Source organism: Mytilus californianus, unplaced genomic scaffold, assembly GCF_021869535.1.
Source record: "Mytilus californianus isolate M0D057914Y unplaced genomic scaffold, xbMytCali1.0.p SCAF_8, whole genome shotgun sequence".
In the NCBI taxonomy this organism is placed as follows: Eukaryota; Metazoa; Mollusca; class Bivalvia; order Mytilida; family Mytilidae; genus Mytilus; species Mytilus californianus.
Window position 1 is genome coordinate 98171075 of NW_026262734.1, and position 14854 is coordinate 98185928.

At 33.4% G+C, this 14854-nt stretch overlaps 2 protein-coding genes across 2 annotated transcripts in view; one reads left to right on the forward strand and one right to left on the reverse strand.

The window, feature by feature from the left end:
- Window positions 1-6407, forward strand: part of LOC127710968 (potassium voltage-gated channel protein Shaw-like) — a 41450-nt gene extending 35043 nt beyond the window's left edge. Inside the window, exon 3 of the mRNA XM_052216912.1 lies at window positions 14-6407. Coding sequence (XP_052072872.1) covers window positions 14-1021 — 1008 coding nt within the window. The 3' untranslated portion in view covers window positions 1022-6407. The remainder of the gene's footprint in view (window positions 1-13) is intronic.
- Window positions 6408-10464: 4057 nt separating this feature from the next.
- LOC127712922 (uncharacterized) lies at window positions 10465-13126 on the reverse strand. The gene has a single exon (XM_052219515.1). It carries the CDS (start codon window positions 12931-12933, stop codon window positions 10465-10467), a length of 2469 nt encoding a protein of 822 aa, XP_052075475.1. The 5' UTR covers window positions 12934-13126.
- Window positions 13127-14854: the final 1728 nt, after the last annotated feature.

Below are 14854 nucleotides of genomic sequence, written 5' to 3' on the forward strand. Positions count from 1 at the left end.
TGTTTCGTTTCAGATATATGCTTGGATTTCCATTTTATTCGTTTTCCTTTCCATATTTTCATTCTGTGCGGAAACGCACCCGGCTTTCAAGGTAGATAGAGGCACGCTCAAGTCTTTTGAAGCTTTATATAGCATTCAACCCGACGCTACATACTTAACAGAAGCGACTGTTACCATTCCAAACACGTTGAACAGCACGAACTCAAATCAAACTGCTGATCAACGAGTAACACACCCTGCCTTGAAAATCATTGATTTATGCTGTGTCACTTTTTTCACCGTAGAATTTATCTGTCGGTTTGTCTTTTGTCCGGCTAAATTGCAATTTATCACTACAGCACAAAATATCATCGACATTCTTGCTATTTTGCCGGATTATGTGGAGTTTATAATATACATTATCAACCCATCTGGAGAGAAAATGCCTTTTATGGAATTTATTGTAATTCTGCGCATGCTCAGGTTATGTCGTATATTCCGGTTAATTCGCCATGTGCCTGGATTATGGATTTTACTGTATACATTGAAAGCTAGTTTCAACGAACTTTTGTTAATGTTTGTCTTCTTGTTGATTGGTATGATAGTTTTTGCTTCGCTTATTCATTTTGCAGAATCCGATAAAGGATTTGATAACATTCCAATTGGCTTTTGGTGGAGCGTTGTAACTATGACTACGGTTGGCTATGGGGATAAGTTTCCTCAAACAGCATACGGTTATATTGTAGGATCTCTATGCGCAGTCTCAGGACTTCTTATGATAGCTTTTACCGTACCAATAATTGTTAGTAATTTCGTACTTTATTACACGCATGTGCAATATGGACTGGGGAAAATTGAACGCACGAAAAGAAACGCGTTTGAGGAAGAAGAACAAGGTCTTATTAGTGACGATGAAAGTGAAACTGAGTGTATTGAATCAAAAGAGATCCTAAAAGTAAAAGAAAATGGCCACGGAAACCACGTGACTGACGGCAATTACAATAAAGTGTCAATTTCAAGTGAAGACAACAGTCCAGTATGAACAATTCATTTTTTATTGCATTCAAGATGGGTTTTTTTCCTAAGACATGTTAGCTATTTATTACATTGTCATTTATACACAATATTATTTTGAAATATTTTTAAAAAGGAATATTCCATTTAAGGAATGACTAATATTTTTTTTGTCTATGAAGAAATAACATAAAAAATGTGGTGCACACTGAATAACCCGCGTAGATTGTTATTTAAAAATGTGCACCACATTTTTTAGTTCATTTCGAATAGACAGAAAAATATAACAGCCATTCCTTATAATTTGATTCTAAATTCCATTTTTCTCGGGAGCAAATCATGAAAAAAAAATCCGTTGATGACGTCACGGTCACATGACAAAATTATGTCTATGAGCTGATAGACAAAAAAAATCTCTCAGCCAATCAAAAGACGTGTTACATCCAAAATTAAATTATTTATTTATTTAAATATATTTATGTGCATGATCGAAGAACGATGACATTTCACGGTTATTCATGATACCTCAAAAGCTGTCTCGCTTTAGATTTTTTTTTTAAAAATAATTCGCGTCGACATATATCTGTTTAAGATTGTTCATTAACTTTCATAACATGTACAAATATGAACATGAAATGTAAAATAGAGAATATTGGAACATTGATGAAACCCAATGGAATTTGAATATTAGAATATCTGACTGTTACACTTAAGGATGTTCGCTACTCTTGATTTTAACTTTTTGTCAGATACTCGGTATCCTCTAGTTTCACCAATGTTATAAACATTTGGCCCGCTAAACCCTACTTTTCTTTTTCATAATTTTAATCCATATAGTTTAAAAGGCCAATTTTGAAAATCTTGTGATATATTTGTTTTTTTTCATAGTTTTCGAAAGAAAAACAGGTGCCAATGTTAAATGTATGAAAAATCTAGAGAAAATTCTTTCCCGCCTAATTTTAAATTGATTACATCTCAAAAACAAGGGTTGTTTTCTTATATCCGGTTCGTATCGACAAACACGGACCTTTCATTTTTTTCTGCTTTTAAGTTCCATTATTTATATACTATCAATTTATAACTGTCATTTTGAAAGCTTGCTATTTTGAAACAGAGTAGCGAACATCCTTTATATAGAAATTACAACTTTTATAAAAAAAAATCCATTACATGAAATATGAGATTTCCTTAAACACTTATATTTCTATGATATATTTTCCTTTTTTTTATTTTGACATACATCAATATTTGTATATACCATATTCCCTAAGACTTGCAATTCAAGTTCATTCCGGTTATACATTTTTTTATATGGCATTTAAATTTTATTTTTGCTAGGATCGATAAATTGATCGCAACAGCTGGCAGTATTCCACCCACTTATTTCCCTAAAATAACTTTTCTCCACTATCATTTTCAATTGTTTTATTTATTCTGTTATTAGAGGACGTGCGCAGTAAAATATAATTTTACTTACGATTAGTCAGTACTTTAACAGTCTTTATCTAATTAACGTAGACATTTATTTATGCCACGAACTTGAAACCAAACGTTTTGTTTCAATTAATAATTCATACCATTTTATGATTTAGATATCTCTGACCGATAATTGAATACCAAAGGACTAAGCAGGGGTTATTCGAACAAGAAAGAATCTGTGTTAATCATTTAAGGTCAAAAGTTTGTTACCAAATATTTCAGATCCAAATTTTGATATAGAAAATGTATGAGGTCATAAGGCTGTGTATACTCTGCCCAAAATTGCGATCAGGTATTGATTGAGTACCTTTTTTGCATTAAAGACAGCTGCTGTAATACGGGGTATTATAATTTAAGATTTAAGATTTTGAAGCAGTGTTTGTTAATGATGTAAGCAGCCTTTTCGTTGCGTACTTAAAGAACATGCAGGCTGTCTGTCACCTGGTCACTCATTGTCCGTCGATCAAATAGTTCTCCATATCGGTACAACACACACTATATTTAGAATATTTATTGTAGAAGTGCTGTTTTGAATATTTAACCGTGAATATCACCGGTGTAGAGTAAACCAGAACCCTCAAAGCACATTTGACATGGAAAGCTCGGCCTCTAGCATCATCGAAGAGACATGCACATCCGGTACAGTAACATTAATAACGTTTAATAGCTCGGCCTCTAGCATCATCGAAGAGACATGCACATCTGGTACAGTAACATTGGTAACGTTTAATGATATAAGAACGTTTACACTGTTTATTTATTCAAATGTGGAAAAAAAGTAAAGAAATTTGTTTGCCAGTGTACCACGTGCATACTGATTGAAAAAAAAGGGCAGACTTTAAATAACGTAACCGGCAGACTCTTAAGAACTTCTTAAGAATAGGACTTTGAAAATGCCAATACATTATGTATGAGTAGTGAAATTTATGATGTTGGTAAATTTATTAAACTTATAACAGTTAACAGAATACATTTTCGCTCGTTACATATACACAAGGTGTTTGTAGTGTAAACGTTTGATAAAATATTCAGATTGGTGTCAAGAATGAATTTTCGAATAGACTTTCTTTGAAGTACCAATGTTGTATAAGAAGTAAAACAAAGTTTCTAAATGTATCGAAAACAATGGATTAAATAACAAATTAAAAAAATCTGTGTAATTGCTGTTCTTACCATATTAACATCCCTGGACTTGCCTACCTTTAAAAGGTATTTTTCTCAAAGATAAGAATATTGAATTTCTTCCCTTAAAACTCTGTCGTACCAATTATTAAAAACCTGATTTATTTATTTTTTCAAAATTTGTATTTAGATATTTTAAATATTTAGCATCTAAATTACGAGGACGTCTGTTCAAATCTTTTATTTCCATTCCCTTTCTAATTCTGCATCAATATATTGTTAAAAAACCCAAAGGTTATCTGTCAAATTGAATTTAATGTACTTTGGTATTTTGTGGAAAGTAAGTGTTGATACATAGCCTCAGTCATAGGCAATCATACTTCACCTATCTTTCGTAATGCAGGCAATGAAAACATTTTCCCAGGAAAAGATTGGTATAGTTTTTCCGCTTCTTCTTACTTTTTTTTTTATGAAACTAAGCTACAAAATAATTTACCATCTCTTTGTATTTATTTTTAATGATGTTAATATGATTATTCAATTTCTTCTTTTTATAAGGTTGTATCAAAGAATTGAAAAAAAGCGAGATTTTTATACGTATCTATATGCAACCTCTTGTAGATATATTATTAATATGGTGGGCATTATTATCACAATGTGTTCGTTATGAAATGATGACCCCTCCTCCCCCTGAACATTCGGATGCTTATGTAAAGTTTTATTTACATTTATTGATTATCCGTAAATGTTCTTTCAATTTAATTGACTATCTTTTTGTGTACTGTTTATTGTATATTTAAAAATATTTATTTAGAAAATAATGTTATCATAAAATTATACTTTATTACATTTCATTTTATTATATATAGTTATTGTTATACTGTTACAAGCTAAACATTATAGTTATTTTATATTTCAACTAGAACACACCCGCTACATCGCGGGTCCGTGAATGAATTAAAGAACCTACGCCTTATTTTCAGCGTGGATTTTTAGTATTCGTATTGTCATATGATAAAGTCATGCTGATTATAAGGTGCACCGTTTTCTCTGCTTTCAAAATCTTTGTTTGAATCCGTCCTAGTTTTCATAATACAACCGGAAACTATTTGTGTATATATATCTTTTGGTCAATTATTGAATTTAGTGGTCTAAATCCTTGTATAATGACCAAGTTCAGTTGTGATTATGACCCGTATACATAGCAAATCCCAAATACACCGTTTGGTGGTGCGCCTGACAAAGGCGGAACGTACAGATAAGGTAACATGAATCAGGTACTGGAATCGATATCGGATTCGACCCGGAACTTGTTAATTATTGGTAATATTAATTATGTGGAAAACAAAAGGGCCTGGAATGGTGTAATTTTTAATCAAAACCATTTTCCTATAGTAGTTATATATAAAGTTGGTTTCTTTGATTCGTCGTTTTTACGTCATGCCAGCTAACAAATTGGACCTCGTTATTTTAGTAGTATAGATTTCATTTAATAGGGTCCTTAGGAAACGCTAGGTGAAGTTTTTTTGCTGGTTGTAAGGTATCCGGTCTAGAATTTAAAAAAAGTCACGTACATGTATTCATTATGCAAAGCAAACCTATAATAAAACCGGCAAATATTCAAACAGTGCGTGCAGTAAATTTCATTAGAGTATTAAAACTGTGTTTTATAGATGATGATGGTGATGACGATGGATTAGTGTTTAACCTCCAGTGGAGAATATTACATGTATATCAGGACGTGAACATGCTAATGTGATACTTATGATTAATATCCACGCTTATTGCACTAGATCGAAAAAGTGAACGTTAGTTTTATCGTGCTAGTTCACAAAGTAACAGTCTGCAAGAAGGTATCCTATACGGACACATTATTCTGAATCCTATCCGACAAGTTTTTGGGTTGACTGACCGGCAAAAAAACCCGTGACCTTCAACGTTCACGCAACCACGAAACCACCTAGGCGATTTTATAGCTGTTCGCAAATATTAAAGTTGATAAAGAATTAAGTTTGTATCATATATTAATATTATTTTACCACGATTTGGTTTATGGTCTGGATAGTATAATGTTATGTCCAAGAGCATAATTGTATCTTTAAAGTTTCTGTTTTTAGTATATATCAGAACGTCCGATAATTTTCGCTCAGAGGGGTATCCAACGTTTTCAAAAGTAGCCATATTAAATGAAACTATTGAGTTTGTTGATTCGATTAATTGTCGCTTACTTTATACGGCTTTTTTATTTCTAAATCTGTTATCTGTGATTTCAGAAAAAAATATTTTATGACATAAAAGCTGTCATGTCAAAACAGAAAACAAATCTTGTGTTTTATCGAACAATATGTACACGTCACACCATTTAGCTCTCCCGGTAAATCTACAACGAAGACATTGATTACGGAATAACGGATTGCCAAACAGAAGTAAGATTATCAAAATGCGGTATGACGGAATCACAGTTATCGCGCTTACAATATAAACATTGTCATAAAATCACAACCATTAGTATTGAAAACCTGTTGGGATAATCGTAATAGGGCATCAAATTATTTTTGCTTCTGTGAAGTATGATATTGTTGCTTGGTAACACTTATTGTATGATATATTTCTGCACATTTAAGTATTATTTATAAATTTTCATTGACATATATATGTATCATTGTTCATATTCATTTACGAATGTATTGTTCTGTGATATTGAACCATTCCTTCATCAAACATTTGTAAATATTGCCTCATTGTTAAACAGTTGTGGATATTTTATACCCCACGTTTTACCTTCTGTAAATAAATCACATTTGTTGATCTAATCTTGTGTGTAGTTATTTTACTGAATTGTAGAATATCGATGAGAGCTCCAATTTAAAACGCCTATGCGGAGTAAAGCAAAAATCAATTAATCAACCAATCAATCAATCAAATCAACAGAAAAACGCGATTTTCAAACTGATTTTCACCGTGTTTATGCCCCACCTACGAAAATAATAGGGGCATTATGTTTTCTGGTCTGTGCGTCCGTTCGTTCGTTCGTCCGTCCGTCTGTCCCGCTTCAGTTAAATTTTTTGGTCAAGGTAGTTTTTGATGAAGTTGAAGTCCAATCAACTTGAAACTTAGTACACATTTTTCCTATGATATGATCTTTCTAATTTTAATGCCAAATTAGAGTTTTGACTCCAATTTCACGGTCCACTGAATATAGAAAACGATAGTGCGAGTGGGGCATCCGTGTACTATGGACACATTCTTGTTTCTAATGTTGTTCCGTTACCATGATGACATCACTAACCCAGGTTAGAGGGGATGATTATAGCGCTAACAAACATGTTTAACTCGGCGAGTCTTTCTGTGCATCCAAAGCCAGGAGCCTTGTTGTTTTATGGAGTTGTTTGTTTTTTTTTGCTTTCGGCTATGTTGTTGTTTGTCCTTCTTCGACCGATGATTTTTAATTGCCCCTTGGGAATCATCGAATATATTTATGGATACCGTTGGAAAAAAAATGGTGTTTTATGCACCCATCCTGAGTACCTTTTGCCAGATTGCTGATCGAAATGAAAAAAAAATGAGAGAGTTTAGATCTGAATAAAATTTATTAAAACCTTCAATATGTCACGATATGTAAAAATAAGAAGATGTGGTATGATTGCCAATGAGACAACTCTCCACCACGGATCAAATGACGTAGAACATTAGCAACTATATGTCAATGTATTGCCTTCAACCAAGAGCAAAACCCATACCGTATAACAAGTTATAATAGGCCCCGAAATGACAAAACAATTCAAACGAGAAAACTAAAGGCCTGATTTATGTACAAAACAACAAACGAAAAACAAAAATGATACACAGCAACTAACGAGCACAAGTGAATTACAGACACATACATATTATGGCGGAGTTAAAATGTCTGTGCCTGTCCCAAGTCAGGAACCTCGTCGTAGATTTTCTTTTGCCAAATCTTAACGACTTTTGTCATTTGGAAAATGTGATGTTCACGCATGGGAGGGGTTTTGTTAAATTTATTCACAACACTTTTCAACTGCGGAGAAATTTAAAGCTCAGATATTGTATATTACACTTTAACACCTGTATATTGCTGAGGATTGGATGTTTACATATAGAGCCGTTGAGTTGTGTTTCATTGACGTCCCCAACATCTCTACTTATAACTTTTTTGACACGATCGTCACTGATGAGGCTTTTGAAGACGAAACGCGCATCTGGAGTTTATAATTTTATTCCTGTTATCTATGATAAGTTCATTTACAACCACTGTGTCGATGCCACTGCTGTTTACAAAACTTTGAATGGAATTTCGTTGATCAATGGATCGAGATAAAAAGATAGGTTTATGTACCAAACAATGCTAGCATAACCTTGTAATATGATTATCTCTGTCCTCTTGATAATCTGGTGTGGAGGTTGATCTTAAGATCTTTAATAGTTTCTGTAAAGTGCTTGTACAACATGCCCATATTTGGGAATATTTTTATTACATCATCACTTGTCTTTTGTAGAAAACCATGCATATACTGACTCTTTGATTATCTGTTCATCACTTTTATCTTTCGTTTTCTTCTCTTACATCTAAATTTTGATATCTGAGTTAAGGTTTCAGATACAATGTGACCTACTGTCATATATCGTGATATTAGGAAGAATCCATGATAAGTAAAGGCTACAGTTGCTGTATTTTATCGATGTTCTAAACTTGTAAGTGTATTTGAAATATGACAACATTGAGGAAAATTTTGAGAAATGAAATGACCTATACATGTAGGGACATCGATAGCGTCGATAAATAAAAAAAAAAAAAAAACCATTTCATGCATCCAAAGCGCTTTTCCTGATAAACAAAACAAGCATCTTCTGTTATGAATGCATTATCCTCTATGAAATAACAAAATGAGTAAAAAATGTCATGCCAGAGAATCGGACACAAGCGCTACATTTTCTGATGAGAAGTCCTACAAGAGAGGCTAACTAACGATATCAAAGAGATATTCAAACTCAAAAATCGAAAACAAACTGACAATGTCATGCCAAAAACGAAAAACGATCAATAGACAAACAACAGTATACAAAACACAACATAAAAAACTAAAGACTGAGTAATACCACCAAAAACCGGGTTGATATCAGGTGTCCCGTCGTGTTGCTCATGTAGGTGATAAGTCTAAAACGGTAGGTCACATTCGAGGAAAGAGGACGGAATTGGTTGTGGTTACGACAATTGGAATTTATCTGTTGTCATCTGTGAAACAGATATTCCATAATGGTCAACAAACTCTCATTCATACAATTTTCGAAGGATGATTTCAACTTTACCACTTGGAACTCTTGGTTTAATAGCTTCCTTTGTTGTCAGCAACCATGTGGCATGTTGCTACATAGGAATGGAAAGTTTACAATTGGTAAGCTGAAATCATCTCTTTTGTCAAAAATGTTTGTTCTCAATTAGAATGATGTAAAAGATGTCTCTCGTGAGTTGAGACAAATACATAACTGTGCTTGAGAAGTTTTGTTTTCGAAGAACATCTCTGCTAATGATGTCCGTGTAAATCGAACATTTGTGTGCGAGTTGGTTTTTATGTGCTTCGTCCTGATCTAATGTGCCAAGATCTTTCCTACTGATTTTACATTTTGTTCATATGTTGTGGTGTTACACGACTATTCCAGGTTAGGGGGGAGTTGAGCGCACACAAACATGTTCAATTTTAATCATATTCATTATTTGCCTGTCATATTTTAGGAGCATGTAATTCAGTGGTTGTTGTTGGTTACTGTCTATATTTATGGCCTACTATACGATTTGGAATTTGCTCGTTATTGACCTATAGATGCTTACACCGATGTTGTTTGGTTTTAGTTGGATAGTTTGCACATTGACATTCATTCCACATCTCCTTTTTTATACTATATTCTGGTGCAGACGGTCAGTTACTACATAGAATATGGATAGCTGACACTCGGAAACTGAAATCGTCACGTTTGTTATTTAACATACTTGGAAGTCGTCCATCTGATTCAATTTACAAAACATATCCAGACAAGGCATTCTAGGTTTTGTAGTATTTCTAATGCCAAGTTCACTGGAAAATCTGATCAGGTGTAAGTAATCGCTGAATTTTAACTTTATAGTACAGACTATAGATCGAGGGTTCAGAGCAAAAAGGGGTTATCTGCATATTTCATAGTTTTGAGAAAATCAAGTTTAAAGGTTTATCAAATTATCAAAAATTAGTTTGTCATCTATATGATCTATAAATTGGTCAAATATGAGATAATGTTGGTGTGTGTAATTTGTCAAAAGTTTGGAATGATTAAGTAAGTATAAATAGGATAAAAGTAGGTCAATGCAGATAGCCCCTTTTTGCCTATTGACAAAGGTGACAAAAAATTAGAGCAAAAATGTGCTATCTGCCATATAGCACCTTTTTGCTCAACATTTTTTCTGTTTAATCATGTTAGTGTTTTAAATATTATCAATCTATTATTGCTTAAGTTAGGTTTTTGACAATTTTTTGGATTATATTTATACTGACAGAAATGTTTCACTAATTTGTAATAAAATATGCCCGATTCTACAGTCAGTACAAGCAAAAAAAATGAATATAATTAAATATTGTGTTTGGTTTATTCTGTATTTCATTTAAGATTTTAACAGTATAGTTTCGTCAGTTAAATTTGATGAATAATGTTGATTTTTTATTTAGATTTTGTATGACATTGACCTGACAATAGTCTGAGCATTCAGAGATTTTTTTCTGGTACCTTTTGTCGGTCGGCTTTTTGTAATTAAAAACAAAACTGAATAGAACATGATTTATCATTTGTTACAAGGATACAACATTAAACTTTTGATTTGAATTAAATGTTGTCTATTAAATCTTCTTCTGTAATGTCTGGCTCTGGCAAGGTGTCCTTCACTAATTTTCCAACCAGAAGACTTTCATAGTACGAGTGATATGTAGTTGGGATAACCCCGCTCTTGCACAATGATAGGAGATCTGCTTTCTTTGCAGCAGAAATTTGTAGTTTAGACTCATACAAAGGTGACAGTTTAATATTTCCAGTCTTCTTTTTTCTTCCTCTTAAACTACTTGACTGGAACTTAGCTTCCATAAAATTCTCAGGATCAAAGCCGTTGTTAAAAAATACACTTCCTGGATTTTCTTTCGTTACTCGAATCCACTTGACTTTCAGCCAATTTATTGTTTCTCCCGAAACTGTTCTTTTCAAATTGATGTTAAAGTCGGTTTTTAAGCCTTTTAGGTCATAAAAATCTCTATAGTTTACTGGAATAACTATATAAGGATTTGTCTTCCTCGCCATTGACACGACAGTGTCCCACTGTGACGGATGGTATACCTTTGTACTTTTTTTTGCTCTCTTCACTGACGAGTGTATGGAGTCGGCTTCCATTTCCGAATGACCCCTTTCAAAAAACTTGTGATTAATTGCTTTTAAGTTTGAATGAAAATGTAAGGCATACAGCAATGCAGAGGCCACAAACTGGTTCCTGTTTTGACCACCACAAGTATCTGAAAAGTATGTAATTTCTTCAACAGCGGTATTTTTTTCCGCTATTGAGTTGATGTGCATTAGTATGCAAGATCCAATGTCACTTGAACCCCTTCCGCCATTCGTCTCGTCCCACAAATAACATGTGCCTTTACTATCCCCAAGTGAATAGAATGACAGGTTGTATGTTGACAGACATCTTTTATAAAAAAGATCCCCAACCATGCTACAGGGTGTTGGCAGCACTGCCTCCAAGTCGAAGGTAACTGCAGCGAAAGATCTATCTGTCTTTGCTCTTTCCTTGTCGAGTCTTTTTTCCTCTCTTGATTTCTCTTTCTTCGTTTGGTGTTCTTGAAATTGTTCTTCGTCTTCCTTTGTAATTTCACCTCTTTGTTTCTTCTCATAATAGATAGTACATGTTGAACACTGGTCCTTTTTTGGTTTATGAAATGCCAGGTTAAACTCGTTACAGAAAGTATCACGATATACATTTATTTTACATGGTTTTTTGCCTTTCCTTTGATATTCTTTTTCATAAAGTTGGTGCATCTTTTGTACTGACAGGTTTGAGCTAAGATATTGACGGTTTGAGTCCTTTCGTGTGTAGTGTGATGATACCGTTGGAAATGATTGTATGTGTTCCCTAATAAAATGCCTATCACCTTCTGGAGTTCGGTTTATGGATGGGTTTTTTCCGCGATTATCACGGCCAACAAATACTCCATGCTCTTTCTTTTTCAAGGAATATTCTACTGTTTTTTTGCTGACATGAAGTATTCCCAGAAAGAATGCTTTACAAACTCGCTCTTTTTTCCCGTCTGTAGTTAAAAAATAGGTGTTGGAATTTTCTTTTCTATTTGTGGTACATCTTTTGGACTTAGTTTGCTCTACATGTTGGCAAATAAAGTTTCTTTGCTTCTCATATGATCCCAACTGATAATAAGTGGCGAAAATATCCCCTGCTTGTCGTGCCGTTATCTTTAAAGAGCATTTGAATTTACATTTTGAACAGTCACGATATTGCATCTTTTTCTTTGCTTGTTCTTTTCCTGTTAGACCAGTATAAGGTAAACCGTGTACTCTGTTAAATTGCCTTACATTTCTTTTCCAAACTTCTTGATTCTTTTTTTTCTTTCGAAATAGTTGTTTCTTGACAGGACTTTTATAGTTTGCACGTTTCCTCGGTGTTACTGGAGTACTTCTTTTCCTTTTATTCGTCATAGGTGTTCGCACATTATTCATAACCGGTGGACTACAATCACCTATTGTAGATTGATCTGCTTGAGAGGTTCTTTCAAGAACTTCATCCAAATGACATACTGCATCATAATGCTCCTGACCTTTTATGGCAATTAAAGCAACTTTGATATACTCCTGAGAATGCTCAGTGTCTTGTAAGTCAGGAATAATGTCATAAACTGAATTTGACACCATACTTGAATATATCCTTAATGGTCTGTTGTACATATTAGCTAAGGCCAAAGGCATGAAGTCAGCAAGTTCATTGTTCCAATGCCCATCAATACTAAAATCTTGCAGTAGACTATCAAATTTTTGATTTTGTCCCTCAACAGTTGTTTCATGGTCAAACGATATGAACCTCTTGTAGTGGTAATCCTCACGTGACATGTGATCAACCAGCTTTTCCCTGAGGATTTGGACATTCATGTCATGCCCTTCTGATGAGATATGCTTAACAACTGCTGACAAAAAACAATTCCCATCTGCTATTGTTGGAATTCTTTTCAATCCATTACTGAGTAGGAGGTTGTCTAATCTAATTGTGTGGTATTTCAGAACGATCGTTCTATTCATTGCTGCCTTTTGGCTTAATCTGATGGCTTCTGTTTCTGTTAAGTTTGTTCTATTTGCTTCTGCATTACTTTCTTTTTCTTTAATTTTCCAGGGTCCTGATCTGTGCCTCTGCGAGCTAGTTGCATGTATAATTTTCCTCTGCTTTTCAAACTTCTTTTTTAAACTTTTACCTTTTCTTTTTTCAATTTTTGTCCCGATGCCTTTGCTTCGGTTTTACCAACTGTATACTGGATAAAGATTCTGGTTCACTTACAGAGTCCCTTTCAGATGTCATATCTGAGTTTGAAGATTGAAGATCCTTTTTACATGGTTGATACAGTTCATCTCCTGAATCATCAGACAAATCACTTGTCGGCATAGGTGTCTGTTTCATTAGGATTTGTCTTTTACGGAAATGGTAAAGCTTTTTTCTTGGTACTGGTGTCATGTTGCTTGCTTTTGAACGTTTATCACGAACATTGTTTATATAACGTTTAGCATTTAACAGCCTTTTCAAAGCACTTTTTCTCAAATCATCTTGTTTCTTTAGCCTATGTTTGTTTTTAGTCAGCTTTATGAGTGGTGTATCATCATTTGATGAATCATTAGAGGTATAACCAGCTAAAGTTCGATGTTCAGAAGTTTCTGCTGTCGTTTTATTATTTGGAAGTACGCTTTGGTGTTTTGACTGAACATCTTCATGCTGTACTTGTGTACTTTCTGATCCAATCTGCATATTTTCATCTTGATTTTCACCACTTATATCCCTTATAGTATTAGCTGATGATTGGTCTGTTAAAGTACTGGATAGTTCTATTTCTGATGTATTAGAACGACATGCATTGGTTTCATTTCTACCATTCCCAGGGATGTCATCATGCTGACTTGGCCTGTCTCTGATTGTACTTGATGATTGATCACTTGAAATATTTGATGGTCCACTTTCAGACTCTTCAGAAAGGCAATGGTTTGATTCATTGTCACCATTTCCAGGGCTCTTAGTATGTTGATTGTGACTGGCACTTGTTGTATGATGTGGTTCATCTGTAGATTGTCCACCATTTAATTCATAATAGTTGTGAATTTTCAGCAGGTCAGTGTCTGACCAGTCTGACCATTCCTCCTCGCCATCCATCTGAAAAATTGAAATATTTTCACTTTTATTTTTTATTTTTTATTCAGACCTATTTTATGCTATCAGTCCAACATAAATTGAATACTTCTGTAGACCCCCAGTCTGTCACTATATTTTGATTCAAGAGGTTACTGTATATTCAATTCAAAAGAAGGATTATCATATTTCCTTCTAAAATAATACTAAAATGAGTTTGAAATTTTTTATTTCATGATAAACAGAATATAATTCAAGTACTTAACTGTTATTTTATCAACACACCCATGTAGACCCTCAACACATTCTGCAATGATTTGCTTTGTTTTTGTTTAAAGGTATTTTTGGTGTCATAATCTAATGAATTTAATTGTATTTACGCAAATAAAATTGAAAAATTATCATTTTTTTTTAAATTGTAATTATAGTTAATTACTTACCTTTATAATTTAATTTTCTTTGTCTTTAATGTTATTCTGTTTTCCTCAATGAATACATATTCATACACATATGTTATATATCAGCATCATGTAGAAATAGGATGTTAAGTAATAAAATTAATAACACATGGCTTTTTCTTATCTAAATATTTGATCAGTTACTGAGGGCAAAAAGGTGCTATTTGTCAGATAGCACCTTTTTGCTCTACATGGATTGCAGATAGCACCTTTTTGCTCTTATGGTTTCTTTTAATTGCAGATAGCCCCTTATGTTAGTTAACATTATATGTTTAATTATTATAAATACATATTAGATATTTTTATACAATATAGAGTTGATCTTTTTGCATAGTTTTATATGAAAATGTAAGAAAAGTGGAAAAATGCAGAT

Excerpts from the sequence above, each read along its gene's own strand:
- LOC127712922 (XM_052219515.1), bottom strand. The coding sequence starts at position 12,933 with ATGAATAGAACGATCGTTCTGAAATACCACACAATTAGATTAGACAAC.